The 27,365-nt window shown below is 42.0% G+C and overlaps 3 protein-coding genes across 6 annotated transcripts; all 3 read right to left on the bottom strand.

Annotated features, from left to right (window-relative positions):
* Positions 1-994: 994 nt before the first annotated feature.
* On the bottom strand, positions 995-13,862 carry srrm1 (serine/arginine repetitive matrix 1). Of its 3 annotated transcripts, XM_085343142.1 has the most exons (17): positions 13,771-13,862; positions 12,771-12,860; positions 9,300-9,422; positions 6,975-7,145; positions 6,531-6,625; positions 6,186-6,434; positions 5,911-6,093; positions 5,696-5,815; positions 5,384-5,592; positions 5,107-5,187; positions 4,502-4,588; positions 4,159-4,294; positions 3,349-3,438; positions 2,670-3,149; positions 2,385-2,565; positions 1,866-2,042; positions 995-1,777 (listed from the first exon to the last, which is right to left on the bottom strand). In XM_085343142.1, the coding sequence occupies exons 1-17, from the start codon at positions 13,789-13,791 to the stop codon at positions 1,667-1,669; spliced, it is 2,604 nt and encodes an 867-aa protein (XP_085199268.1). In that variant the 5' UTR covers positions 13,792-13,862; the 3' UTR covers positions 995-1,666. The 3 variants fall into 3 exon arrangements, with proteins under 3 accessions (XP_085199268.1, XP_085199269.1, XP_085199270.1); XM_085343143.1 differs by lacking the exon at positions 4,502-4,588; XM_085343144.1 differs by lacking the exons at positions 9,300-9,422; positions 12,771-12,860; positions 13,771-13,862 and adding an exon at positions 8,925-9,237.
* A 1,382-nt stretch (positions 13,863-15,244) lies between these two features.
* tdh2 (L-threonine dehydrogenase 2) lies at positions 15,245-18,269 on the bottom strand. Its single transcript, XM_085379237.1, has 8 exons — positions 18,072-18,269; positions 17,449-17,491; positions 17,294-17,364; positions 17,057-17,206; positions 16,792-16,964; positions 16,623-16,713; positions 16,271-16,540; positions 15,245-16,185 (listed from the first exon to the last, which is right to left on the bottom strand). Exons 1-8 carry the CDS (start codon positions 18,259-18,261, stop codon positions 16,040-16,042), a joined length of 1,134 nt encoding a protein of 377 aa, XP_085235363.1. The 5' UTR covers positions 18,262-18,269; the 3' UTR covers positions 15,245-16,039.
* A 1,001-nt stretch (positions 18,270-19,270) lies between these two features.
* LOC146611876 (myotubularin-related protein 9) lies at positions 19,271-26,439 on the bottom strand. 2 transcript variants are annotated; one of them, XM_085379236.1, is made up of 11 exons: positions 26,255-26,439; positions 25,900-25,956; positions 25,347-25,455; positions 25,088-25,213; positions 23,218-23,391; positions 22,457-22,674; positions 22,221-22,382; positions 21,187-21,332; positions 20,712-20,928; positions 20,475-20,626; positions 19,271-20,328 (listed from the first exon to the last, which is right to left on the bottom strand). In XM_085379236.1, the coding sequence occupies exons 1-11, from the start codon at positions 26,437-26,439 to the stop codon at positions 20,228-20,230; spliced, it is 1,647 nt and encodes a 548-aa protein (XP_085235362.1). In that variant the 3' UTR covers positions 19,271-20,227. The 2 variants fall into 2 exon arrangements, with proteins under 2 accessions (XP_085235362.1, XP_085235361.1); XM_085379235.1 differs by having other exon boundaries at positions 20,712-20,932; positions 21,191-21,332.
* Positions 26,440-27,365: the final 926 nt, after the last annotated feature.

Raw genomic sequence — 27,365 nt, 5'->3', positions numbered from 1 at the left:
GTGTGTTATGAAAGTGGACGATACAGGTACAACAGTGAGTCTGCAGCCATCTGTAAAACATGGTGCAACGCCTCATAGTTTGGGGATCATGTCAAAATTGATAGAAGATCTAAACGTCTTCCAATTTTGATCCAGCATAAAATACTGGAACGAGTCTGTTTACAGCTTCATTTCAAAGTCACAATGATCCCAAACACACTGACAGCGCACTAAGATCATATCTGGATTTAATAAATTAAAAAAAATGAAAAAAAAAAAAAAAAATATATATATATATATATATATATATATATATATATATATATATATATATATATATATATATATATATATATATATCACACGATGTAACACGACCGGTCATGGATTGGTCTCCAGAGCCCAGACCTCAACATTACTGAAGCAGTGTGGGCTCATCTTAAGGCAGACAACATCCAAACAAGAGCTTTGCATGTCCCTCAAAAGCCCAGAGAACAATTCCTGAAGAATATTCAAATGTCAGAAGTTACTTAGCTGTCTAAATGAGTTCAGTGCTGTATGTTTGTTAAGCTCACGGCTTCTTAAATTTGATCTCATACATTACATAATATAGAACTGTTTTCAAATTAAATCTAAGCTAAACGAACTCAGGCCTTATACAGAACCTTATTCCAAAAATGTTTGTCCTTTAAGATGGATTTAACAGAATTTTACTGATTTGACACAAAAATGTTTGGCAATTGCACTTTTGATTACGTACAGAAAATAGAAACTAGCATTTTTGCTGCTTGTCCTGACAGCAGCCTATGTTTCCAAACAAATAAAACAAATAACAACAATAATAATAATAATAATAATAATAATAATAATAATAATAATAATAATAATGAGGAGAATAATAATAATCCCTTTTTAGATTCTTTTCTACAACATTTTATTACAACCAAAAAGAATGACAAAATGTTCCAAAACCATTAATCCTATAAAAAAGGTTTTAATTCTGAAAGGACAAGATGACAAGAGGCAAAATTACTAAATACAAAGATACTATTAGCAGTCCCACAGAGATTAGCTTGGTACAAGAGTGTCAACACAAACTGCATCATCTATCGGTTTGGGAAAAGAAAAAAAACAAAAACAAAAAAAAACAAAGCAGGTATCACATAGTCTTCAAACAAGAATTTAAAACTCAAAAATAAGCAGGTTAAATGATGCCGAAACCTCTATTAAAGTTACAATATGGGACAAAAGGTTCCGTTACAGCCTCTTTAATAGTGGACACAGCCGTCTCTCACAACTAAAAGGCAAAAGTAACTGTATGTTACTGTATAGTTACCTATACTTCATAAGGTCAGTGGTTCATGCACATCAGAGACAATCACTGCACATGCAATCATTTCTCAACAGAATCTACTGTAGGCTGTGGAAATAATATTTAACCTGCCCAAATCAAAACCTCTGAGCCTAACTTGTTTCCCTGCTGACAAATTAAAATTATGAACATCACAAGCTTCTTTACAGTTCAGATAATACACTAACCAACAAATCAAACCCTTCAGAATGTACCAAACCAGTAAAAAGAAACACAAAAGTCAAGGTTTAACAATTTGTACATTCTAAAGCTGAACCAGGTTGATGACAAACATCAAGAGTGATTGGAAAATTCACGAGTGAGAGCCGCTTGCTTTCAGGACATCTGTGATGGAGACATCTGGGCCTTCCTCATGGAGCGCAGCGCTTTCTCTCTAAGGTGCTTTTCCAGATCATCCAAGGTGTTTTCCACGTCACTGTCCGATTCCTAAACAACAACAACGCATCATTTACTCAACGACCTATATCCGCTGTTGTACCGAACAGAAATCAGACAGAGGGGAAACTGATGTTACCTTTCTGGAATCTCTGTCCTCCTCTGCAGCCTGGTTCTCCTGTGTGTCTCCAGTCACAGCAGCACTACTGCTCTTCTCCTTCTTATGCTTCTTGTGCTTTTTATGCTTCTTCTCCTTCTTGTGTTTCTTTTCCTTCTTCTTCTTCTTCTTCTTTGCACCGCCGTCAACATCCGAAGTCTGAAAGAGAAACATCAGAACTTGACGACACAGGCATGAAGCATGTTTATATCAACACAAAGTTAAGAGAAGGATTATGGCAACGGTGCTGCAGCTCAGCTTACAGTTAATGTGTTTCTGTTGGAGGAATTTAGAATTTACAGTTTCAAGTTTTAAAAACACTGAACATATATGATGACATTTCCTTTTAACAATGCTGCAAAAGTTCAACTTCCTGAGGCTATAACTTGCCATGATTGGCGTGCACAGATTTTAACAGTTAGACCATTAACCCCCACCATCCTTCATTAAAAAAAAAAATTTCAAATTTTTTTTTTTTTATATCTGCGAATAAGCTCAAACCTTGCTTGGAGATCGACTTCCAGAACCGCTGCTGGCTTTCTTGGCTGGTGGTGGAGACGCACTGGCAGAGCGAGACGGGGAGGGGGAGGCGGATGCTTGAGTCGGACGTTTCTGAGCTGCTGGTTCAGGGGAAACAGATCTGGAGGACGCTCTTCTTATAGGCTGAGGGCTTGGAGATGGTCTGAGAGAGATGACACAGGTGACATCAGATAATTGGCACACAAAAATGTCACAGGTAAACAGAAATTGAAACGCTGTTCTGTCTGATACATAAGTGATCCCTACCTCTGGTTGTCACGGCGTTCTGGGGTGCGTGAAACTCTGCGGATGACTTTATTGTGTGGAGGTGACTGCTGTCTGCGCTGGTTAGACGGAGATGTGCTCAAGGTTTCATAGCGCCGTGGGGGGGTTGTGGATCCTCTAACAGCGTGACTGCGGTTTGCAGGGGATGGGGAGAGGCGTCTGGATGCCGCAACAGGGGATCGAGCATCTCTGCTTCGCCGCCCAGGTGGCAGCATGGGGCTCCTCCTGTGTCTGGGTGGAGATGTCGAGGAGGGAGGGGATCGTCTTCTTGGAGGAGGAGAGCTTCTATGTCTGGGGGATCTGGAGGGACGTCGCTTGGTAGCCGGTGAAGAGCGTTTCATTGGCGAGTTAGACAGTTTCCTTTTCTGAGAGGGCAAAGGTGAAGGACTGTAGCGACGTTGGATAGGGGGAGAATATCGTCTGGGGGATGGAGATCTACGACGGGGTGGTGGGGAAGGAGACCTGTGAAGCAGGAAATACAACCTTTAGGAAATACTTTAAAATTGGTAAGTAATTCATAAAATTTTAACTATTTCATAAAAACCACAAGACAGGAACAATGACTCCTGTATGAAACACATGCTATTGCCCAGGAGTCTGTTTGCAACACAGAAGTTTGGAGAGATCATTTGTCTAAATTTAAAAGGAAATATTCTTATACCTGCGTCTTTGAGGAGGAGAGGGAGATCTGCGACGCCGAGGAGGAGTAGGGGTGCGACGTCTGCGTACTGGAGATGGAGAGCGTCTTTTCCTGCAAGGAAAAAACAAAATCAGAGTCACCAACTTGTGGCCGCCCGCCTCCCATAACTAGACAAGCTGCAGCTTTATTCAAGGTCTGTAAAGAGTCAACACATTTGTTATACAGACCTTGAAGGAATTTGGTAATAAAGGATTCACTGGCCAAACTAAAGCAATCACTGGATTAAAATATATATACACACACACACACAACAGTAAATAACTGCCAGTGACAAAAAAGCTACAAATTCTTAATGTAAAAATTGCGTCACAATCTTTAACTTAGATTTGACTGCAAGTCAGCTTCAGCCACAGTACTGCAAAGCCCAGGGTCGAGACTGGCCCACTGCCAGGCACGAGCACAATGAGCAAGACTTAAAAAAAAAAGAGAAAAAAAAAAGATATTAGCTGTTCTATGAACAACACAGACTGTGATCCAGTGCTCTCCAGCTAGTACAGCCTACGTTACTATGTTATGTGGAAAATAAACATCCACTTTTAGGAAGAGCAGCACCCACGCAGCTCCATTTGTGCCACATTATGGATGAAAGTGGGCGGATAGTGATACACTGTACTTAACGTAACACTGTCTGGCCCTGAGTAGGCCTCTGTCGGCGCAGAGGAATAAAATTAATACATACAAACAATATAAGCAGAGCACAAACTATTAAGACTTCGAGGTTAAAGTGAGATAATAAAAGTCAGATAATGTGTAAATACTGTGTTATCTGACCTCGGGGAGGGATCCCTGTGTCGCCTTCGAGGAGACTGTGTACGACTGCGCCTCCTCCTGACCTCACCATTTCTGGCACCTGACCCTCCTGTTGCCCTCTTGGGCGCCTCATCTTCTGAGGATGAAGACCCCGTTTCTGAAACCACACAAACAAATGACAACAAGAGCTGCTTCAGCGAAGCCTTGGCAGTATGCGGTCAGGGAAAAAACACCAAGGTTGGGGTTAGGACACAGCTTCAAAAGTCCATGAGACGATGAGTGCAAGATGACATGGACAGACTCGTTAAAGAGAGAGGGGTGGGGGTATGGGAAAAGAAAGAACGGGGATAAAAACGCTTTTAACCTGAAGACGATTGTCGGTTCTGCCTGCGATACTGACGTCGCTGTTGCACCGAATCTGCTGTTGCCCCTTTCTCATTTTTATCCTCCTCTGAAATGCAGAGCATTGAGTGTCCCATCAGTGTTAGCAAAGCCGGAAACAGACTGCCAAGGAAATGCTACAAGTATTACAGAAGACAGACTTATAGCTGTGATGCTTGGTCTGTCATCATGTTACAACATTTATAGTTTCCCCTTGCATTAGCACACAGTTTCTTAACAGTTCTGGTGGCTCAGCTTCACCCTGTAAAGAGATCCTTCAGGTTACACAGACTCAGCCTTCTCAGTGTGGGAGCAAGCCAAAGGCTGAGGCTCTGGAATGCTGAGAATTTCACACAAGTACCCAACTATGTGTTGGTAAATTAAATTTCTCAATGAGAATAATTACAACTAAGCTCTCCAAGTACACAATACGGTGCACAAGCATGACAAGTGAACATGTACATCCTGCTGAAAGCCACAGTAACTGCACAGGGCGCAAAGTGATGAGTTAAAGTGTTAAACAGTCACCATATTTCGAGATCCGTGAGGTGAAAGGCAGCATGGTTCTTTAACACGTTTTACACTTACCCGAGTCGGAGCCTTCAGATGGTCTGGGCTTGACGTTGTCAGGGGGAGAATCAGCCCTTCCTCCTTGTTTTCTCTTAAACCCTGAAAAACAATGCACAGCAAAAATTATATGCACTTGTCACAGATTTATTAAAATAACAGCAACGAGCTTAGAGATACTCATTAAGTTTAACATTGGAATCCAACATTGGTTGTGCAGAAGAAGCATAAAGTCTTCAAATGTTTTCATAGGTAAAAATATTTTAATATAATGTACAAAGGAGGAACTGAAGCACACCTGATGATCTGGGTGGGGAAGGAGAGCCCCGGCCCCTTCTAGCTCGTGGAGACGGTGATCGTCTGTTCTTGCCTGTGGGACTAATGGAAGTATCAGGATGATGGACCTGTTTTCGGGGTGGTGTGGTAGATATTCTTTTCACTGCTTTTTTAGGCGAGCGAGAGCCTGATGAGCTGCTACCAGAGGATGAAGCAGAGCGGGAGCGCCTCCTGTAGGACAAAAAAAAGGCTTAAAGGCGTCTGTATACCACAGACAACATGAAGTAAAATATTAAATCCATGCCAATACAAAAAAATAAATAAATATGCCGACCTGCGGACGGGGGAACGCCTGGGTCTGTGCCTGGAGCTAGCTGGCGCACGTCTAGGAGGGCTCCTACGACGAGGAGACATTCTCCTTCTGGGACTTTGTCTTCTGCGAGGGGAGTACGATCTGATTGGGTAGAGAATCAGCAAATATAGAAAACTCCTTTACAGACTTTGATTTTTCATAATGAAAGTTTAAGTTAAAGCCACACATCAAATCACCTAGAGCGCGAGCGGCGTCTGCGAGAACGAGAATGAGAGCGTGAGCGATGGTGTCTTTCCCTCCTCGTGTCCTTCTCCCTTTCTCGTGACCTCGGTCTCTCTTCTTTCTTAAGGGTTTTCTCTGGCGACTGTTCTTTGACTTCATTCACAGAGTCGGCTTTCACTACTTCCACAACTGTCTCACTGCAAAAGAAAAGTATTTAAATGTCTTAAGTTCTAAATAATACCAGTCCAACTAAATGCCCACTTCAAATAAAAGCAAGAATTCCACAAACCAGGTGGTAGAAGCTTCTTGGACGACTGCCTCTGGCACAGCTCTTCCTGAAGTATCTGGTTCTACTGGCTCCTCTGAAGATTTTGTGGACAGCTGCATCAGGGGCGGAGGGGGTGAACTGCCACCAACTGGACTAGCTTGTTTGCGCCTTGGTGAGCGTGAGGGGCTGCGTTTCCTTTCCCGCTTCGCTGGTGACCTCCTCCGTGGTGATGGCGACCTCCTTCGCGGCGATGGTGACCTCGTTTTCCGTCTGGCCAGAGAGGCAAATACAAGAGGTTTGCATGTTCTACAACGAATTCACAAGCTGTAGTTCCATGTATGGGTCTCAAAATGAAAATAATCGTACCTCCTGGGGCTCTTTGACTGAGCCCGTTCTCTAAGGTCCTTTTCCTTCTTTTCCTCATCCACCTTCTTCAGAGAAGCAAGTTTCTCCTGTTCAATCTGCCAGAAACAGATCAATGAGAGATGAATCATTTTGTTCCTATTTTTAAATAATTACTGAGTTCAACATGATATATTTTATAGAGTTTTTTTTAACAGAAAAGGGGTCTTATTACTGCAATTTGTCAATACTTATTTTACACCATTATATTCCCGTGTCTGTGCTACAGGTCCCCTCCTACATGTAATTTGTTGAGGAGCAGCTGTGCAAACACAACAAAAGCCACCCCCCCACCCAAAAAAAGAAAAAAAGTCTTGTATGACACACTTTCAAAAAAAGATAAATGGAAAGCCACCAAGCTCAGCGTGATCTTGCCCATCCCCGCTTCCACCATTTAGAAAAACTCACCTGTCTCTGTTTGATTTCCTCTTTCTTCTGTTCCAGAAAAGCTGATGGGATGCCCGCAATGTTCTCCTGGGCGCTCAGCAGCAGGGGCCAGAGGTCCTTCATAAACTCCCGGGCGTTCTTCCCGTTCAGAAAGCCAGTCAGGTTGATCTGCATCATCTTGCTATCCGGGTGCTGCAACACACACACGAAGGGAGGAGAGAAAAAACAAAAACGTAGCCATTGAAATACTTGAAGACCAAACAGCAAGGGGGGGTAGGGTCCCACAAACGGGGCTCCCTACCTTCTACTCCTCTATAAATTTATACCTCAGACTATTTAGATAACCATCTTAAAAACATGTAAGACACTGACTAGGCTATTTAACATCCCTGGATCCAATATTAGACTCAACCTACAAAAATGAGACTGATTTAAATTGTACTCACAAACTCAGGAAACTGAGATTGTGAGCTAGCTGAGGGGAGACACATCTAATGATGTTAAAGAAATAAAATAAACACAGCATGCAATTCTGCTGCCCTAGATTTACAATCTACCATAACAAAATATAAAAAGAAGAAAACAAAACCTCCCATAATACAAAGAAATTGTAGTATAATTTGATTTCTTCAGTGCTAGCCCACTACCATACATCCCCTTGGCCGCTACCCACCCCTTGCTTTCCAGTCTCCCCACCGTCTACACTTCAGGAGGTAAACAAACAGCCACAATACAGAGTGCATTAAAACCCAACACTGCAAGTACAGTTCCGGTGTCTTCAGTGAGTCCCGTGGGATCAGTGGGCACGGAGCTCCCTTGGCTTGCTTCCGCCTCCCTACTGCTTGAGACTCAACCACCATGAGCTTAATGTTATATCATTTATCTAAATTGCAAGAGACGAACAAGCAATAATGAGTACACAGTTACACAAAAACTGAGTTTTATTTCAACAACTGATAGAATGATTGTGAGATAGCGTAATCTCATTAACTGTATCAACTGTTTTCCATTATGCAACAGTACCCTTTAAATTTAGCTCAAACAGCCCACCCACTGGCAAGTAAAAGATAAAATAATAAGTAAAAAATAATACACATGTGTGATGCTGGCGACATAAAATATGAAAATACATACATCTGGATTTTCTTAGAATAACGAGCCATAAACGAAGATAAATGGCACTGAAATCAAAACTTGCATTCAAAAAATATACGAGTACACTGACAGTATGGTAATTACAAATACAGAGTATAAATTATCTGAAATGTTTCCTGTTTTATAAAGTATGTCTGTGCAATGGAAGTTACCCAAGTTCCAGACATCTTACATGCTTTGATCTATCAGTGGGACAGAGTAGAGTTTATGGAAAGGAAAACAGCTGGACATAATGCTTAAAATAAAACAGCCTGGAGTGAATGTACACTTTAGTCTACAAAAATAGGATCTACAATATTACAGGTTTACTGTTAAGAGGGGTTTTGTAGAAAATAAGTGAACTTGTACTAACTTAAAACCAAGTTGAAAAGTATTGTTTCTTACGAGGTTTATGCTGACCTCCAGAGGTTGAAGTTCTCAACTTGCTGCAGTGACGTTATAACACTTGTGTTCTTGACACCCTCACATGACTGTTTTGTGTGGTAACAAGTGAAAGCGAAAACACTTCTGACCACACTCAACAGAGTGCAAAAGACAGTAAAAACTTGCAATCAGAGGTGGCCAGTGAGACAATACTTTTCAGTTTTGCGTGATAACCCAATTGGTAGAAAGTACAGAAAATCAGGCTGTTTCAGCCCTTTTATGTCCTGTTTTGAGCCTGTACCTCCTGTTACGTTTAAAGAGAGTTGGGCAGTCTACCGATGGGCTGTCAACACCTACAAAGAATATGATTATGGCATTTTTTTTAAATTGATTTATTTTTTTTAGGCGTTTCTTTCACTGACATGATATAGGTGATCCCTGCATATAACTCACCTCAAACCACACACTGCATCATGAAGGGAGAGTTGGGCTCAGTGACTTTGGGCTCAGGAGAGAGCTAATTAGGTGTTGGTGCTATACTTCTGATGCAAGGTATAACATCCATATTGGTTCAGGCCTTTTAAATCATAAATCACATCATCATTAGAAGACTGCTGGATAAAGGCACTTTGTCACATAACAGCAAAACATGGTAATGTCATTATAAATCAGTCTTACACCAACTGTTACTTTTCCCATTCAATCTCAGTTTGACTAGGACGTGTAATTATTTGCTTATATCGTTCTTACTGACTAAGTACTAAGCAATGCCCTTCAATATATGACAGTTCTGAAAGAACAAAAAATAAACACGATTAAAGACATTACCTTCTCCTCAAGCTGGTTAAATATGAACTCTATGACGACGTCATCCTCGAACCCCAAAATCTCAGTGACTCGCTGCGTAATCCAAGGTTTGATGACTTCTAGGTTCACTTTGGTCATGTCCACCTGAGCGTGAAACAGACCGTTAGTGATGAGAAACAGCAGCACCTGTTTATATGCACCTGTACAGATACAAGATATCTTTCATAACGTTTTGTCTCTTCTCTCATCTTAACGGTTTATTTCAACCCTGCGCTGCCAGCTCACACCGTTTTATACACAGCTGCTTTAATTCCATCTGATATTTGCGATTCTGTTTTGTAGCCAGATTTAGTAAGTCGTTTTTAACTATTTTTTTTGCTTTGTTATAAATATATTATTATGTAACATGGATTTTCCTGGCTCAAAATGGGCACAAAATGCAATCAGAGCACAAAGCGATTGTGTTATCTGACAAAAACCTGTCCATTTCACTCTGTCTGACGACTAAATAGATTACACACAAATCCCACAAGACAAAACACAGTGATTCATCTATGGCAAGGATTTAAATAAAGAAGAAAAAAAGCTTTACTGTCCTTAAAAGATCTGACTTACATATTTAAAAATCATACAAGGTAAATTTAAAAACCTTTTTTGTCAAACAAAAGATTTAACATTTTCTCACCACGGATGGCTTTGGGGGGAAAAACGTAGCACAAAGCTCGGCTTTATATTTCTGCATAAATCTATATTTTACTGTATTTATTTTTAATTTAATTTAACGCAAGATATTAGTTTTGCCATATTACATTTACTTTACCAAATGTATCATTCTACTCTATAAAGCTGTCTGGTTTTATGTTTGTTGTACTTGTCTTAACTTTTAGATGTTGTACAAAAAAAGTTCCCTTTTGGGATCCAGTTTAATTTTTATCTCGTCGCACCTTAAAATTGTTTTTATCTGACTCTGACGCTTTATATTAATGGACGTCATGGGTCAGTCGTTATGTTGAAGAACCTGGGATCTTTTGCTTGTTAAGACCAATGTGTAACCATGTGTGGACCATGGAACAACTTAGTGGTCATCAATCCAAAATAATACAAAACTTACACATGCCAGAATTTATCAAAAAAAAGCTCATTTTCTTTAGAAGCCACTGGGCAAGTAACATGAATCTGATATGTGATATACAAATAAAAATACACAGACAGAAGACAAATACAAACAATGCTTAACGTTAATGTAGCAACTGATCACACATTTGGCTCTTTTAAGATCTGCTTTTAAAATGTCATGTGTCAAGTTTTCCTTATAAGTGATAACGTGTTGCAATAATCACTTTTATTCAAATGTGGTGCGCTCTAGATGGCGTCCTACCCTCAACCGCACTGTCACTTCTTTGTGTCTTTTTAAGAAGTTATAGTGACAAAAAAAAAGAAGGACTTTAAATCAAAAACTTTTGTGGCTTTCCTTAAATGTTACTCAACTACAGTGGGGCAAAAAAGTATTTAGTCAGCCACCGATTGTGCAAGTTCCCCCACCTAAAATGATGACAGAGGTCAGTAATTTGCACCAGAGGTACACTTCAACTGTGAGAGACAGAATGTGAAAAAAAAAATCCATGAATCCACATGGTAGGATTTGTAAAGAATTTATTCGTAAATCAGGCTGGAAAATAAGTATTTGGTCAATAACAAAAATACAACTCAATACTTTGTAACATAACCTTTGTTGGCAATAACAGAGGTCAAACGTTTACTATAGGTCTTTACCAGGTTTGCACACACAGTAGCTGGTATTTTGGCCCATTCCTCCATGCAGATCTTCTCGAGAGCAGTGATGTTTTGGGGCTGTCGCCGAGCAACACGGACTTTCAACTCCCGCCACAGATTTTCTATGGGGTTGAGGTCTGGAGACTGGCTAGGCTACTCCAGGACTTTCAAATGCTTCTTACGGAGCCACTCCTTTGTTCCCCGGGCGGTGTGTTTTGGATCATTGTCATGTTGGAAGACCCAGCCTTGTTTCATCTTCAAAGTTCTCACTGATGGAAGGAGGTTTTGGCTCAAAATCTCACGATACATGGCCCCATTCATCCTGTCCTTAACACGGATCAGTCGTCCTGTCCCCTTGGCAGAAAAACAGCCCCATAGCATCATGTTTCCACCCCCATGCTTCACAGTAGGTATGGTGTTCTTGGGATGCAACTCAGTATTCTTCTTCCTCCAAACACGACGAGTTGAGTTTATACCAAAAAGTTCTACTTTGGTTTCATCTGACCACATGACATTCTCCCAATCCTCTGCTGTATCATCCATGTGCTCTCTTCAGATGGGCCTGGACATGCGCTGGCTTCAGCAGCGGAACATGTCTGGCACTGCGGGATTTGATTCCCTGCCGTTGTAGTGTGTTACTGATGGTGACCTTTGTTACTTTGGTCCCAGCTCTCTGCAGGTCATTCACCAGGTCCCCCCGTGTGGTTCTGGGATCTTTGCTCACCGTTCTCATGATCATTTTGACCCCACGGGATGAGATCTTGCGTGGAGCCCCAGATCGAGGGAGATTATCAGTGGTCTTGTATGTCTTCCATTTTCTGATGATTGCTCCCACAGTTGATTTTTTCACACCAAGCTGCTTGCCTATTGTAGATTCACTCTTCCCAGTCTGGTGCAGGTCTACAATACTTTTCCTGGTGTCCTTCGAAAGCTCTTTGGTCTTGGCCATGGCGGAGTTTGGAGTCTGACTGTTTGAGGCTGTGGACAGGTGTCTTTTATACAGATGATGAGTTCAAACAGGTGCCATTCATACAGGTAACAAGTGGGGGACAGAAAAGCTTCTTACAGAAGACGTTACAGGTCTGTGAGAGCCAGAGATTTTCCTTGTTTGAGGTGACCAAATACTTATTTTCCACCCTAATTTACGAATAAATTCTTTACAAATCCTACCATGTGAATTCATGGATTTTTTTTTCCACATTCTGTCTCTCACAGTTGAAGTGTACCTCTGGTGCAAATTACTGACCTCTGTCATCATTTTAAGTGGGGGAACTTGCACAATCGGTGGCTGACTAAATACTTTTTTGCCCCACTGTATATTAATTGTTGTCCCACCTGTTACTGACCAGGCAGTCCCCTGCAAAGGATCAAAAACGGCATTTGGGTGGAGACTAAAAATATAAACAGGTTATATATAAATAAACCAAAGTTAAAGTAATGACTATTTAACAGAAAAATGAACATTTACCTTTTATTTTTTGCTACCGGATTAAGAAAAAAAAAAAACAAAACCTGATTTAAGCTCATTAATCACAGGCCTGGTGAGGTGGTGGCCATTAAAATGTCTCTCACAGACACCCTCATACCTGTGGTGTATGAATGTCCAGGCTACACAGATTGCCATAAACTGCCTCATGTTGATACAAGTTTGTAGATAACTATTTAACATGATTTTTTTAACAATTATTTGAGAAAATAAAATGTAAAAACAAATGTTACCTTTTTGTCCAAACATTCTGCAAATTTCAGCTGCTTCAGCAGTTTCTTCTGCTTGTTGCTGAAGCGGTTGTCCTGCTCCGCACTCGTACCCTGCAGAAATAACAGCCAACATCAGCGGATTCGTGATGATCAGCTTTCATCGGAGATGTCAAATCAGAGAAGAACAGAAACCCGTCTCGAACAGTGTTTTTAGTCTCAAGCTGCACAGCCTCCTCACTATTGGGCCCATGTTAGTTACAGCAGTCTTACTTACCGATAACATTAACGAGAGTCAAAGTTTAAGATGGAAAAACATTACGTTGCTCAAGCTAACGTGTCTTAAAATAAATACTTAAGACACGTGTGTTCCCTAGAGCGCCACTTCATGTTCTTTTTAGCTCATCTAACTGAGCCGCAGGCGACACTGACACCAGTCGGTTAGCATTAGCCATGCTAACCACTTGCTTAATCCTCGAAAGCGAACGCACAGGCTAATAATAGGCACAGCCCGAAGGCTACTTTGACTGACAGCGGAGTTGACATTGACAGAATATTAAAAGACACATTAATGTCATTATTCAGCAAACACGGAGGGCTTGCTAAGGCCAGCACAGCAGCAGTCGTGACTAGCTCATGGAGACAGGAGCGATGCACCGCCCGGGCGCCATCTTTAGTTAGCTAGCTAACTTGACTCGTCTATTTCCTGTAAATTTGTCTGTAAAATAACACGTACGGGGTTTTAACGTAAGAAGTTACACACTTTCATAAATTATAAGACAGAAAACATCAATATAGGGAACACGCAACAACTCCCAGAATACACCAAGTGAAGCAGACTAATTGCAAATCCTGAGACTGTTGGCTCCCAGTTGATAGTCGAAGCCCTGACCGCTGTTTAGCTAGCTGCATGGCTCTTCACTGAAGACACATAGGAAACATCCATCCCATAAAACGTATATAGATCTACATGCAGCTAAATAATAATATACCAAATACAAAGATAAAAGTTTGAAGAACTTACGCGGAAGAATCCCGCGTCCATTTTAGGTGAAATGGATCGTAACTTGTGCTGTGGAGAAAGCTGTGTGCTGGTCCGCCGGTGAAATTCAGGGTGACGAGCCGGATGAATGGAGTGCCCCCACAGGAAGCAACAGGTACTGCAGTTACAGTGGGAGGAGGAAGAAGATTCCGCTCATCACCTGATGCACGAAATATGGCAGACTAGAATGTGCCTCAATATGCAGAGACAGCTTGCACAGATATTATTAAGTCCCAAACCTTGGCTTAAACTGGTTTGCTCAAATGTTGTGGATTTAAAAAGGTATTTTGTTTTTATTCATTGTCCAGTTAGGGGCTTGTCAAAACCTGAACCTCACCAACCGCCATTCACCAGTAAGAATAAATGCTCAGATAAACAAATGAGAAAAACAAAAAATGATAAAATTAAAGAGCTTCCCATGAAAATTCTGTGTGCAGCAAAACAAGTGTTATGTTGGAATAAAAAATAAGAGGTAATCTGTCATTTATATCATCACTCTTGTGGTAATTGGGGAAATAATTGAACATTTTTATCAGTTTTTTGTCCTTCAAAGCAACTTCAGTAACATTTTTTTAGTTTGCTTTTGTCAACTGGTGGTCCATTTCCTACAGAATACTAAACATTTGCATGCATCATAATGACGATCATTAAATTAGATTTCTGAAACTGAGACTAATTGCTTTTTCTGTAAGAGAACCAGTTGTGTTTACATGCAGTAATCCCCCAGACTTGTCAACCACGCAATGCTTTTCCAGTCTTATTTTGTCCAAATTTGCTGAGCTTGTGTGACTTGTAGCCTCAGTTTCCTGTTTTTAACTCACCCAGTAGGACTCAGTGTAGTCTTCTGCTGTTGTTACCCATCTGCTACAAGCGTTGATGTGTTGTGTATTCAGAGATGCTTGTCTGCAGACCTTGGTTATAACTTCTTTTGTTTTGTTTTGTTTTGTTTAATTTACTGTTGCCTTCCTGTTCGCTAGATTTTCACCTGAGCGGCCACTCTCTTGATATTTTCTCTTTTTTAGACTTCTGTAAATCCTAGAAATGGCTGTGTTGGAAAATCTAGCCAGTCTGAAAATAACAATTTAAAGTGTCTTAAATCATGTTTCTTCCCCAGTCAGATGCTTGGTTTGAACTCCAGCAGACTATCTGGACTGTTTCTACATGCCTTAATCGGTGTGATTGGCTAGTTAGATATTTAGAACAGGTGTACCTAACAAAGTGGCTGGTGAATACCTTAATTTTGTATATGTTACTCAAACAAATTAGAGAATGAAAGCATATGAGACAACTTTAACTATTTCTTAAATAGAAGTTACATTTTTCATTTTATAGCGTTCTTGTTTTTAAGCTGATCGGGTGTTTTGGATGCAAAAACGACACAGAAAAAAGAAACTTTGGCAGCGTACGGTATTCAATGCTCTTTGGGTAAATAACATTTTTATTATTAAAGGTCTGATTCAAAGTACACAGCATTTTTAATATATTGTTTTCCTAAGTAAATACGGCCTCATTTGATACTGTTACTCATTCATATTTGTAATCACACCGCTGGCAAAAAAGTAAAGGCTTCCTGTTCTGTGCCACGGCAAAGGTAGTGCGGTTGTATATACTGTGAGTTTCGTTTGATAGCCTATATTATAAAAGAGTGCTTTACAAAACAGCCAGGATACATGATTTTTCATTACAGTCCAAAGTCAACTGAGTCAGTCATTCCAGATGATCCTGGATTCAAAATGTCCAACAGATTTGTTGTTCTACACGTGGAACTTGTCCATATTGTGTTAGATATTGTAACAGACGCTGAAACACGCTGGTGTGCTCATGCATGTGATCAACATCTGAAACTCTTTAAAGCTTAAGAAATGTTTCTGTTCCACCTGAGGCAACATGCCCATGTGTAAAGTGATGCTTATACCATGAGAACAATAAAAACCACAAAGATGAAGAGAAGGTTTGACAGCATCTGATTCCCTGAAAAGACTGAAGTGTGTGTGTGTCTGTGTGTGTGCATGTGTGTGTGTGTGCACGTGTTTGACATCTCACTTTCCACTGAATATAAAGAGGTTATGACTGAGAATTTCCATTTTACAATCAGTCCCTGGCACGGTGCAGCAATGCTCCAGACAAACAGATGATACTGGTTGACAATTTGTAAAAGTGAAGTAAAACAAAGTGTGCTGTTGGTAAATGTAGACTGAAGAAAAGTCAGTGGTAGGTAGGGCATTGGTTAGTCTTGGTGCAGCAGGTTTTGCTAGCTGACTGGCAAACCCTCGCTGGTCCTCTTGTCTCGGATGGAGCGGAGCATGTCCGACACCAACTCCTCAAGCCCGAAGGCTGGCGCCCAGCCCCAGTCTCTCCTGGCATTGGTGTCATCAAATCTTACAGGCCAGCTGTCTGCTGCAAAAACCAGCAAGGACAATTTAGTTTTATATTGGTTTATTATCAGTCCAACCAGTGGTTTAAAAACAAAAAGATACCATACCAATGGTCTGGCGGACAGTGTCAGGATTGTAGGTGACCTTGAGGTGAGGGAGATGCTTGCGGATTTCTTGGGCCACCTCTTCAGGGGTGAAGCTCATGGCAGCTATGTTGTAGGTGCGCAGTGACAGCTGGCACTCTGGAGCCTGCATGAACTCTACCGTGGCACGGTGGCAGTCAGAGATATGCATCATGGGAAGACGGGTGTCGGGTCGCAGGTAGCACTCATGGTGACCTGTGCTGAGAGCATCATGGAAGATCTGAACAGCGTAGTCTGCGAAGACAGAGGTCCGGAGCACTTAGTCTATGACATCCAATGGATTGGAGTACATTTGCACAACACACACAGGTAATACCTGTAGTTCCACCACCAGGAGGTGTGTTAACTGATATCACTCCAGGGTAACGCAGGCAGCGGAAGTCCAAGCCGTATTTATGATGGAGATACTAAAGAAAGAGAAGCTGATTGAAAATGAAATGGAGTCACAGGCGTCTCTGTAAGCACGTGTACAAAAAACATTTTACCTCCCCCATCAGTTCACCATGCACTTTAGACACGCCGTAGATGGTTCGAGGTCTTTGAACACAGAGGTCAGGGGCCGGGTCACGTGGAGAAGAGGGACCAAATGCCCCAATAGTGCTGGGGACAAAGAGGCGCAAACAGTTCTCTAAGGCCAAGTCCAGCACATTATGTAGGCCTGGATGGGCAGAAAAGAAGAGAGCACGAGTTCAACCCTGATTGTTCCTTAAAACCTGGTTATGTGTAAAGGATGTGCATGTTCAAGCAGACCTGTGATGTTGATCTTTCGTGCCAAAGCCACATTAGCCTCACCCACAGCACTAAGCAGAGCGCTGTAGTGGACCAGCCAAGTGACGCGATTGTTTACAATAAGTTCTCGGAGGTGTTTGTAGTCCAAAACATCAGCGTATACAAACGGGCCTAAAAAACAACAGTGATGCCAGAAAAAAAGTAAAGTAATCGGTAACTTTTAAAGTAATATGCATACTTGAATTAGATTTTACATACCATTGGCGTAAACGTGAGGTGGAGGCTTCTTGATGTCTGACAGGATTACATTGTCCCTTCCATACTGTTTTCTAGACATTAACAAAAGTATGATGATATTTAAACTTCAAACCTTTTAGCAAGTTTCAAGAACTCAGGAATTTCTACAATCTCACCTCAGCATCTGTGCAAGTCCCACACCTAACTGCCCAAGCCCACCTGCAGACAAAGGCAGGCGTTAGCTTTCTACCTGTGCACACAGATAATCTGTATTTGTGGAAGACTGGTAAATCGATAAAAGTCAAATCCATGTTGTTGGTTTTCACTTTCAGATGAATAAAGCTTTTTGTTTGTTGATCCTAGGACAAAAAGTGACAGCAGGCTATTATTCTCCCCACAGTCACCCATTGGCCCTTTTATTTCACTAGCACTGTCTGTACACACTCTATTGTGATGAATCAAAATGGGCTCCCGCTGTTGGAGCAAAGTGAACACAACTCAAAAAACCCTGCAGCACATGTTTGTAGCATTTCACACTGATACTCCAGTAAAACGAATTCTTCATTATCATATTTCTACACTTGATTTGATCTGAAACTGGGGCTCTGCTTGGAAACGATCCGACTCATTCTCTCTCACAACAATTCAGAACAGAGGCAGCGCAGTGAAAGTGGTAGAAAACAATGGCAGCTTCCCAGGCTCAGTGTTTGGGCAACTGTGGAAAAGTCCTTTCCTGAATACATCGACGTCACACACAAGCAACTATTGTGCGTTAATGATGGATGGAAATTTGCATCACCTGTGATGAGCACGCGCACGTTTTCCTGAGGAGATGGGGGGCTGGTGTCCTGGCTGTTCCACCTGCTCATCTCCCTGGAGGTGGAACTGAAGCTGCGGCCGGGCCAGCTCCGCGACCTGCTGAGACAGCCTCGGCAAAACAGGCCCAGCACCGCCGCAGAGGGCACACAGACCCGCACACCCGGTTTCATGTCCAGGAGCAGTCCTTGACAAAGTTACACCAAACTTAAGCAGAGCAAATATATTACACCAAACCCTTTAAAATCTCTCGAATGACACCTGGACACAAACAAGATGTTTCGAAATGTTTTAAAAAAGGGGGAAATGTATTACCTGTGTCCTTATGATTTAGAAAAAGAATCCCAGGCAGATGATTCTTGTTCCACAAGCAGCAGATGTAACAGTGAATTCACAACTAGTCCACTAAACTAATCTATAAAATAAGAGCTGATAAGACAGCATTTAGGGGTGAGAATCAAAAAGATTACCAGCCCATTGGTCACCGTTTCAGTTCACCCAGTCAAGCTGGATAAATAAGCAGGTGCGTTAAGTCATGCTGGGCTATGTGGTTCTTCTCCACTTTGTGTAATCACCAGGGCTTGTGGCTCCTGACTGAGCAGGACTACAGTCTCCAGCGTGCAAAGCAACGTGTGTGCAAACATGCTGACTTGCTGTGCACAGGGATTTGCATTGTGAAGAGTGTTTAGCTGAGCTTAACAGGACTGGGAGGTGTGTCTGTTATACAGCTGACTTCTATTCATAATATTTATGAGTGAATACATATCATGAAATCATTATCCCTTTGCAATTATGCTAAACACTGGAAAAATAACAAAGCTTTGGCAAGTTTTGTCCTCTGTATTTAACAGCTCCAGAGTTCTGAAGGAATCACTTAGACATGTTGGTGAAATATGCCTGTTCATAGTGATGCATGGGGAGCTGTAAAGGTACTCCTGCTTCAGTCTAGTAAATGTAAATCTATAGTCATAAGGCAGTCAGGCTATCTTAGCATACAGGTTAGAAAAGAGAAATCAGAGTAACATCAATCATTATTTAACACAATATGGGATAAATATATATGAAAATGCTAGACCGAAACACAAGCCTAGTGCATTAAAATCACACAAGCACCACATTTTTTGTAAGAAAACTTTTATGCAAGTGTAAAAAATACTGTACATTAAAACACATTAGGCATTGCATATTGTTAACATTCATCAGGTTCATCTTCTCTAATTCACACAAGGTAGGATCACAAAGTTCTGCAACTCTGTCAATAAAAAGCACCTAATTTAAATTTAGCTGATCTTTCTCTCAAGTTTGTGTCACCTCCGGACCGCTGCGGTTTTAAGATCCTGTCTAAATATAAAGCATCGAGGACGCCAGCCATTTCTGTTTGTTCTGCTAAACTGGTCTGAGTCTGACTGAGGTAGGAGGGACACTTCATATACTCTATACTGTTACGTCTTTACTGCCGTTTTGAAGGCAAGTCTTCACACGTCTTCAAAAAGACTAAGATTTTCCACTGCGGTAAACAGAGCTGAGTGGTTGGACAGCTTCACTGTTGGTGATTTTTCCTTCTTTGAAAAACATTTTAGTTACAATTCAGTGTGCCATTTTCCTGCTTAACATCTCTAACAATGGGTATCCACAGCTTTGTGAAACAGGTGAATTTAGACATGTATCCAAAATCTAACGGTTTTGTCCAAGTCAGTCTAATCCTCATCGAATTCTTCTGCCCCCTGCACATTTCTGAATGTGATGCGTGTTGGAACACATCTAAAATCGTGAGCCTACAACTTGAATATCATTCTAAGGGAGGAACATGAAGATCGTCTTGCCTTTTCAACGCACTCACACTCCTCACCTGACTGGAACACTGTGGAGTCTGCTGTTTGGTCTGGTACACTGTCCTCTTCACAGGTAAGTATCTTTAATAAAAGCTGGATCATACTGGCATAGACGTTTTTAAATCCATGGTGTGCAATAAGAATGGGACTTCCAGGTTCAGAGTGATCTACAAGTTTCAGCCAGGGCGAAAACAGTCCAGAAGTGCCCAGCGGGCAACCTTGAAGGCGACAGGTCAAATCAAAATCAGGTATTTTGTTTTAACTCCTTGGAACCATGTGATCCCACCTCATTCACACGAACGAGGCATCAGCTGCGTGCTAACTTCCCCCACTCAATGACCATGTTCCTGATTTCCTCCTGAGCCTCTTCAAGGTGACGAACCTGCTGGGTCCACCTCAAAAAATAGCCTGAGGGTTAGACAGCGGGGCAGAGTGAGCACCAACACTTAAACTAAACTAAAGCGGTAACAACATAAGCTCAGAACAGCAACACTGCAATTACATTAAAGGCTAAAAAAGATGAGGTCTGAAAACAAGTGCAGGGCAAAGCTCACCTTTCCAGAGCTGCAGGGACTGAGGATGAACTGAGGGCCAGATTGCTAGCTCAGTGCGTTCATACAGGGGGTTAGAGTAGTAATCCCTCTCCGTGGGCCTTAGCAGAGCCCGGAACAAGCAGTGAGTCCTTTCCTTTACTTCCAAGGCACACCTGATTGAAGGGCAAACAAAGTGTGAATCTTAGTTTGAAATGAAGACACTCGGCAGCAATCTTTAAATATGTAGAAAAAACTGACCTTTCCTGATCACTGTTACACAGAAAGGTGCCATAATCCGAGGCATAAACTTCAGTCGCCAGTCGCAGGAGCAGCGCCTCAGAGAAGCCCAGAGCCAAGGGGAACTGCCGCCAAAGCTGCCACACGCAGTCCAGCAGCAGCAGGAACACCGGAGACTCCTGCTGGAGACGAGCATGGGAGTAAGCTGAGTGAGCGCATCGCTGCTGGAACGGGTGTCCTGCCTGCAAACACACAAACACGTGTCAGCTTTTAGGATCTAATTTTGTGGCAACAGATAGGCTCAGTCCTGTAGTCGCTGGGTGTGCTTCTATTTTTAAAAGCTCACCGCTTGTTTGGAAACTCGTGTCAGAAGTAGACAGAGATCCCCGATGTTACAATGCATTTCTTTGGATTCTCGACAACATTTATGGGAGCAAATCAAGAAAAAAAGACATTTAAAATTCTTTGTAATCCTCCCCGACTTAAAACCTGGCACGCGCCTGTATCCACTCTCTCTCCAGCAGTCCCAAGAAGCCCTCCACTGTGCGGCAGCATGGATCCATGATGAGCTGAGCCAGAGTGCTGATGAGCAAAGAGCAGTCTGTCCCTTCAGAGCCGTGAACAAGAACAGAATGGCCATCCCTGGAAGAAACAACACTCATTAACATGTACAAGAAAAACAAACCTGTGTGTAAGGAAGACAGTTATGGCCTTCTTTCTGTTTCTTCAAGATTTAAAACAAGTGGTTGTTGACTTGCCCTCACTTCCTTGTGTCTACATTCAATTCAATTCAATTTTACTTATAGAGCGCCAAATCAAAACAACAGTCACCTCAAGGCGCTTTGTACTGTAAGGTAGACCCTACAATAATACATACAGAGAAAAGCCAAACAATCACATGACCCCGTATGAGCAAGCACTTTGGCGACAGTGGGAAGGAAAAACTCCCTTTTAACAGGAAGAAACCTCCAACAGAACCAGGCTGAGGGAGGGGCGGGGCCATCTGCTGTGATTGGTTGAGGAGAGAGAAGAAAAACAGGATAAAGACATAATGTGGAAGAGAGAAAGAGATTAATAACAAGTATTATTCAGTGCAGAGAGGTCTATTAACACAGTGAGTGAAGAAGAAAAGCCCAGTGCATCATGGGAATCCCCCAGCAGCTTACACTTATTGCAGCATAACTAAGGGAGGATTCAGGGTCACCTGATCCAGCCCTAACTATATGCTTTAGCAAAAAGGAAAGTTTAAAGACTAAGCTTAGAGTTAGAGCAGTCAAGGCAGATAGCTGCCTGTCCCTGATCCTGATTATGTCCGAGCTCTGTTCCTGTTAAAAGTAATTTCTTCCTCCCCACTGTCACAAAGTGCTGATCCTCGGTGGGTTTTCTCTCTAATATTATAGAGTCTTTACAATAAAAAGCACATTGAGATGGGAGTTGCTGTAAATTGGTACTTTCCAGATAAAATTGAATTAGTCACAAGATATTACCATAAAGTTTTCCAAGTCATAAGAGTGTGGGTGTTATTCATACCTCTCCACACACTCCACCAGCAGGCCGGCAGTAGAAAGAGCATTTTGGACGTGCGACAGCCACTTTGAATTCTCCAGCTTACTGAGCCAGCGGTCCATGTTGTTGGACTCATCACCACAAGCCTCCACCAGTTTAATTAGGCTCTCCTGGAGAGCTTTACCCCTGCACACATATGAGGCAGTGTGTAGCGAAGCAAGTTTGACAAATCAGTATTATCAGACAGTCAGCAAACACACCTTTCCATCTGTCTGTGAAATCTCTTCCAGCGGTCGTAGAACGATTTAGACTCAAACCCTCCACCTGTCATCCTGGCCTGTTGAGCCTGCTGCATGGAGCGAGTGTCAATTATGTAGCCTTTGTCCGAACCCTCAATCACAGCCTGGAGGAGCAGCTCATCTTCCTTGCAGCGCTTCCTATTGGCTCCTAGCAGCGGCTGACTGCTGCGCATGATGACCTACAACATTTTTCATCCTGTTAACAATGTTCAGTCAAATGTGTAGCCTTAACCATAACAGTTTTTTAAATTTGGGACTTTAAATTCTTTTATTTTCGTGTGATTGCTTTGATTTTGGCTCTCTTGTATTTTGTATCATTATCGAATGAGTTTCTCTATGGCTTCCTGGTTTCAAGTGTTGCAGTTTTCTGACAGTTTTCTTCTGTTCACTGGTTTTATGAGTGTTAGTTTCACTCTCTTTCCTCTGAGTACTGGTCTATCCTCCTGTGTCAAGCTCACCATGTTCAGCAAATCAGTTCTTTTATTTTGGTAGTCAGTTATATTTTATCCTGTGTCTTGATTCTCTTCACCCGTGTCTTGTCCTCAGCCGTTCCCACTTCCTTCGACTATATATTGTCCCCCTGTCTCTCCTGTGTTAGTCGTTGGATTGTTTGTTTCCTCGGATGTTTTCTGTTCATGTTTGGACTTTTTGGACATTTTATATTGCTTTTAGCCATTCTGCCACAAACCGTGACACTAAAAGTGAACACTAAATCACCTCACCATGCCGTTCTTCTTGTGGTAGTAGCAGAGAACAGGGAAACGTCCTCCCTGTCTGAATTTGGCTGCTTTTTTCAGTGTGTCGTCGTCTATGCTTTTTGGGACGATGACTGCCGGAGGGTAGGAGGGACAAACCGAGTAATCTCTGTTCACGGTGCTCAGTCTCCACTTCTCATACTGAAAAAAAGTGAGAGAGAAGGCGATAAAGGAAAATGTGAGCTTTAGTATCAAGTAACCTGTTATTATTCATGCTAACCTCCCGGTTGCTAAAGTCACAGGGGACTTTGAGCTGAGCTGGACTGGGAGTAGTCCAGTTCATAGGTGAGGAAAGTCTCATTATTTTTATTTTGCATAAAGCGTGTGCTTATGCTCCAAGCTAATCCTTAGTGGATCTTTAATTAATAACAACTGCCCTATTATGGCTTATTTGATTTCTTAGTAAGAGATTAAGAAAAATAAAAGACCATGACTACTGCTGGACAGACTGTTTTCCAGTTGATGAACTCAGGGATGATTTTAGGGAGATCTGAACCTTTCTTCATGTCCAGACTGCAGGATCACTCCTGTGTGGCCTCTTTTAGGGACATGTTTTCTCAGTAGTACCCACACCTGATTAGGTGCAGTCCTGAAAACCCAAATTGTGGAACTTGATTCTAATCGGTTAACCTCATGAATAGGTACCATTTCCTCAATATAACAAATAAAAATGTACTCTAACCAGCTGGTTACTTAAGCATAAGTACTGTAAACAGTAGCTCGGCTCTCTCCCAAGTAAAGAAAGCTCCTTTTCAAAGACCTCTACTGAATATCTGCTTTCCTTAATGTGCACAAAACCTAACGTGGGGCATGTCTCTTTTTAAGTCTTTTTAAGTCTTTTTGGCACTGTGAGGTTGGTGACCAGAGGAGCCTGCCTATAAAAACAGGTAAAATCAAAAAAAGACAGCATAGTAATCAGTGAGCTTCAGAAATGTTGCTTCTGAAGCTCACTGATTCTTACCCTTGCAGGGCGCCAGATCAGCTGTTTACAGCTACTTCTAATGTTTTTGTAAACTAAGCTAAACTAAAGTCCTTCTGGAAGCCACTCAGCAACTATCCTAAAACATCCCTGCACTCTTATTTGAAACATCACAATGACATAAATCCATAGAAACCGTGCATCAAATCACCGGTCTGCGCCAAAGTAAGGTGTCACGCTTCTTTCACCATCATTGCTGTTGAAGAATTCTCCTATAATGTATCAGGCTAAGTTAAATCACTATAGCTCTGTTTGCCTTACCGCTATAACAACTTTCTCACTTTTCTTAATTTTATCAAAGAAACTTAATCATCAAGTTCCCTAAATTGTAAAAGGTATTCTTAAAAACTCTGTAAGAATGGTTGAAGCTCGTAGTTTATAACTAGACAGAACAGCTCAGCTCCTGTCGTGATGGAAAGAGTCGGTGGGAGAGAAATAATTGGGACTTGCAAATTCCAGCCACTTTATCATGGGTGAAAAACACTACTCAGGCTGGTCTGGTTAAAAGCACAGATATCCTACATGTTCTGGGAATTTTGTGTCTGTAAAACACATGCAAAAATGCTGCCCTCAGCTGCGACCCTTCACCATAGCAACATGCCATTCCCACGGGAAGACGTTGGTGTGTTATACATGAATTCAAGCTGTGTGCAACACATTCTGAAGTTAAGGGGAAAACAAATGAAAGCTAAGCAAGAAGGATATCCTGAATCCCGACCCCTACACTTCCCTGGCATTTTCCTGTCATGTGGTTGTAGGGACATTATTGGAAAATGTTACCTGAAAAATGTCTGTGTCTACAAGTATTAAATTATCTACAGCAGAAAACAAGCATACAGAGTTTTATATGTTGCTTACAAGTTCCTTCATCTGACTGTAGTGCATTTCAGGAGATGAGAGACCCCACTGCTCCGGCAGGCTGAGATCAACAGGTCGGTAAAAGAAAGGGTACATTGCGGACACGCAGTCCAGACAGGACAGTGTCTGCAGAAAGTTAAAGAGAGATTACCGATACATGCAAAGAAGTGAAAAACATATGCAGAAAAATAGCAGGCTACTCTAAGACCAACAGTTATTTTCTTGTGCCTGTGTGTTTCAGGTTGCATTAGTTGTGTACCTCGATAGAGTGTGCAATGTTGAGACACTGTTCCATGCCTGGGATGTCAAGCTGGAGCACACGCAGATCTTTACACTTCATCGTAATTGTTCCAGATGAACCAGACATCCTACACACACACACACACACACACACACACACACACACACACACACACACACACACACACACACACACACACACACACAAATATATGATTCTTATACAAAAGAAAACATGCACCCCCTCTAAGAGCCCCATTTATTGCCTATGGCGGTGCATGAGGCTCGACTTGCAGCAGAAAAAGTGGGCAAAACGAGTCAGGTAGGTTGTGTGTGTGTGTGTGTGTGTGTGGGGGGGGGGGGGGGGGGGGGGGGGTGGCAATACCTAACAAAAGGTTTCAGAGAGCTACGAAGAAAAAAAGCTGTTAGTTGCAAGCAGTACACAGCTCTGAGCATGTGGAGGGTGGCAAACGGAAAAAACGTTGCATTAATCTTGTTGGGAAATGTTACTTCTTCAGAATTGCATCAAGAGCAGCACACAGCATGACATGGCAACACAGAGGATGTCCAACCTTTCACTGTGGCTTGCATTAGAGAAGAAGCCGGAATAGCCCGTAAGGTTTTCCACACTGGTTAAAAAAGATTTGAGGAAGGAATGAGAGATCAGAGGAATTACCGGCAAGTTCACACCGTTTCGTGTTGATTAGTGTGATTACTGGTTTGATCATGCGAGTTATAATCATAATAAATAAGTTCTAAGAATCACAAGTCCACCATCAAATATTTAATCATCAATTTAATCAATTAAAAAATAATTGAGATAGAGAAAAGTGCGACATTGTTCTTGCAGGATACTCGTTACTTTTCTTATAAGACACGTTTTTGATCTGGTTCCTTATCACCTTTCTGATCTCAATCCTCCCTCACCTTTTCTCAATGGCATCGATGTTCCTAAGGAGCAATAAAACCTGCCGGGAGTCACTCTCCTCCCTGTCCGAGAAGAGCAGGTGGTGGCCGGTGATGCACAGGGTTCCTCTGCTCGGGGGTTGCAGCGGCTGTCGGAGCACAACATCCTCCACATTGGCCGTCTTGATGTGCTCAGCAAACTCCATCAGCTCCCCTTCAAACACCCAAAGTCCGTCTGCAGAACTTTGTTTCTGTTCTTTCTAAACTACAGAAGTGGCCGAGCACCTCAATCACGTCCTCGCCTCTCTTGTAAGAAAACGAAAGCGGGCTTCCTCCTCTGCACGCACAGCTGGTTGGGCAGCGTTGCAGCCGCGCTCTGTTTGATTGGCGATAAGAAGTCTATAAATAGAAGAAGCTTCATATTTTCCTGAACATTGTCGTCCTCTTATGTGGCTACACCTCTGCACACACAGCTGGCTAAGCTTAACCGCCGTGGGAGTGGAAAATGTGCTGCTTTAGGCGACAAAAGGCGGAAGTCTACGTTTCCTGAGACAGTGAGTGAGAAGTGACACTTATCACAACTTGTGCGCACTGCAGAGGGGGGGGGGGGGGGGGGGGGGGGGGGGGGGGGGAAGAGAGCCACTGTGAAGTACCTGTAGTATATTAGGTTGTCACTAGATGGCGCCATACTCAAGCACAAAAAATCGTCAATCACAACTCATCTGCCAAGTTGGCTTTTGCTGTGTGTAACTATTGAAATCTGTCAGCTACAAAATATTGACACAGTATCACTTTGCTGGTATTACGATGCATTACAGTGTGAACAAGTGTAGCTGGTACTGAACCTACAACTTTCAGCTTTGACTAGTTTCATTATATTTTGCAATTTGAGATGTTTTGCATTAAATAAAGTCACCTGTAAAATATATAAATAAGTATCTAGCCTTATTGTAAAGAGTAAACGTAACGTAATAGAGTACAGTGTATCAGCGCACCCACGTGTGGGCTATTGAACCAAGTGGAAAATATGATGCTTTGTCCTATCCCATCCATCCATTTAAACACACATTTTGCCCCAGGGAATATAATTCATGCAGCATAAACCACAATAATAAAAACAGGAACACTGATG

The sequence above is a fragment of the Diplotaxodon limnothrissa genome, linkage group LG19, assembly GCF_057381915.1.
Source record: "Diplotaxodon limnothrissa isolate DT_005_m linkage group LG19, D_limnothrissa_male_GT1.1, whole genome shotgun sequence".
Lineage (NCBI taxonomy): Eukaryota > Metazoa > Chordata > Actinopteri > Cichliformes > Cichlidae > Diplotaxodon > Diplotaxodon limnothrissa.
Note: the sequence above shows the minus strand (reverse complement) of the source record. Positions and strands in the feature narration are given on the sequence as shown.

Coding starts and splice junctions, on each gene's coding strand:
- srrm1 (XM_085343142.1), bottom strand. CDS start 13,791: ATGGACGCGGGATTCTTCCGC. Junction 6,626..6,974: donor AGGAAATCAAACAGAGACAG/GTGAGTTTTTCT, acceptor TGTTTCTGGCAG/ATTGAACAGGAGAAACTTGC. Junction 4,589..5,106: donor ATCTGAAGGCTCCGACTCGG/GTAAGTGTAAAA, acceptor TCTGCATTTCAG/AGGAGGATAAAAATGAGAAA.
- LOC146611876 (XM_085379236.1), bottom strand. CDS start 26,439: ATGGAGTTTGCTGAGCACATCAAGACGGCCAATGTGGAGGATGTTGTG. Junction 25,214..25,346: donor ACATTGCACACTCTATCGAG/GTACACAACTAA, acceptor AACTTTCTGCAG/ACACTGTCCTGTCTGGACTG. Junction 22,675..23,217: donor ACCACAAGAAGAACGGCATG/GTGAGGTGATTT, acceptor AAAATGTTGTAG/GTCATCATGCGCAGCAGTCA.
- tdh2 (XM_085379237.1), bottom strand. CDS start 18,261: ATGAAACCGGGTGTGCGGGTCTGTGTGCCCTCTGCGGCGGTGCTGGGC. Junction 17,207..17,293: donor ACCTCACGTTTACGCCAATG/GTATGTAAAATC, acceptor GTTGTTTTTTAG/GCCCGTTTGTATACGCTGAT. Junction 16,714..16,791: donor ATGGTGAACTGATGGGGGAG/GTAAAATGTTTT, acceptor CTCTTTCTTTAG/TATCTCCATCATAAATACGG.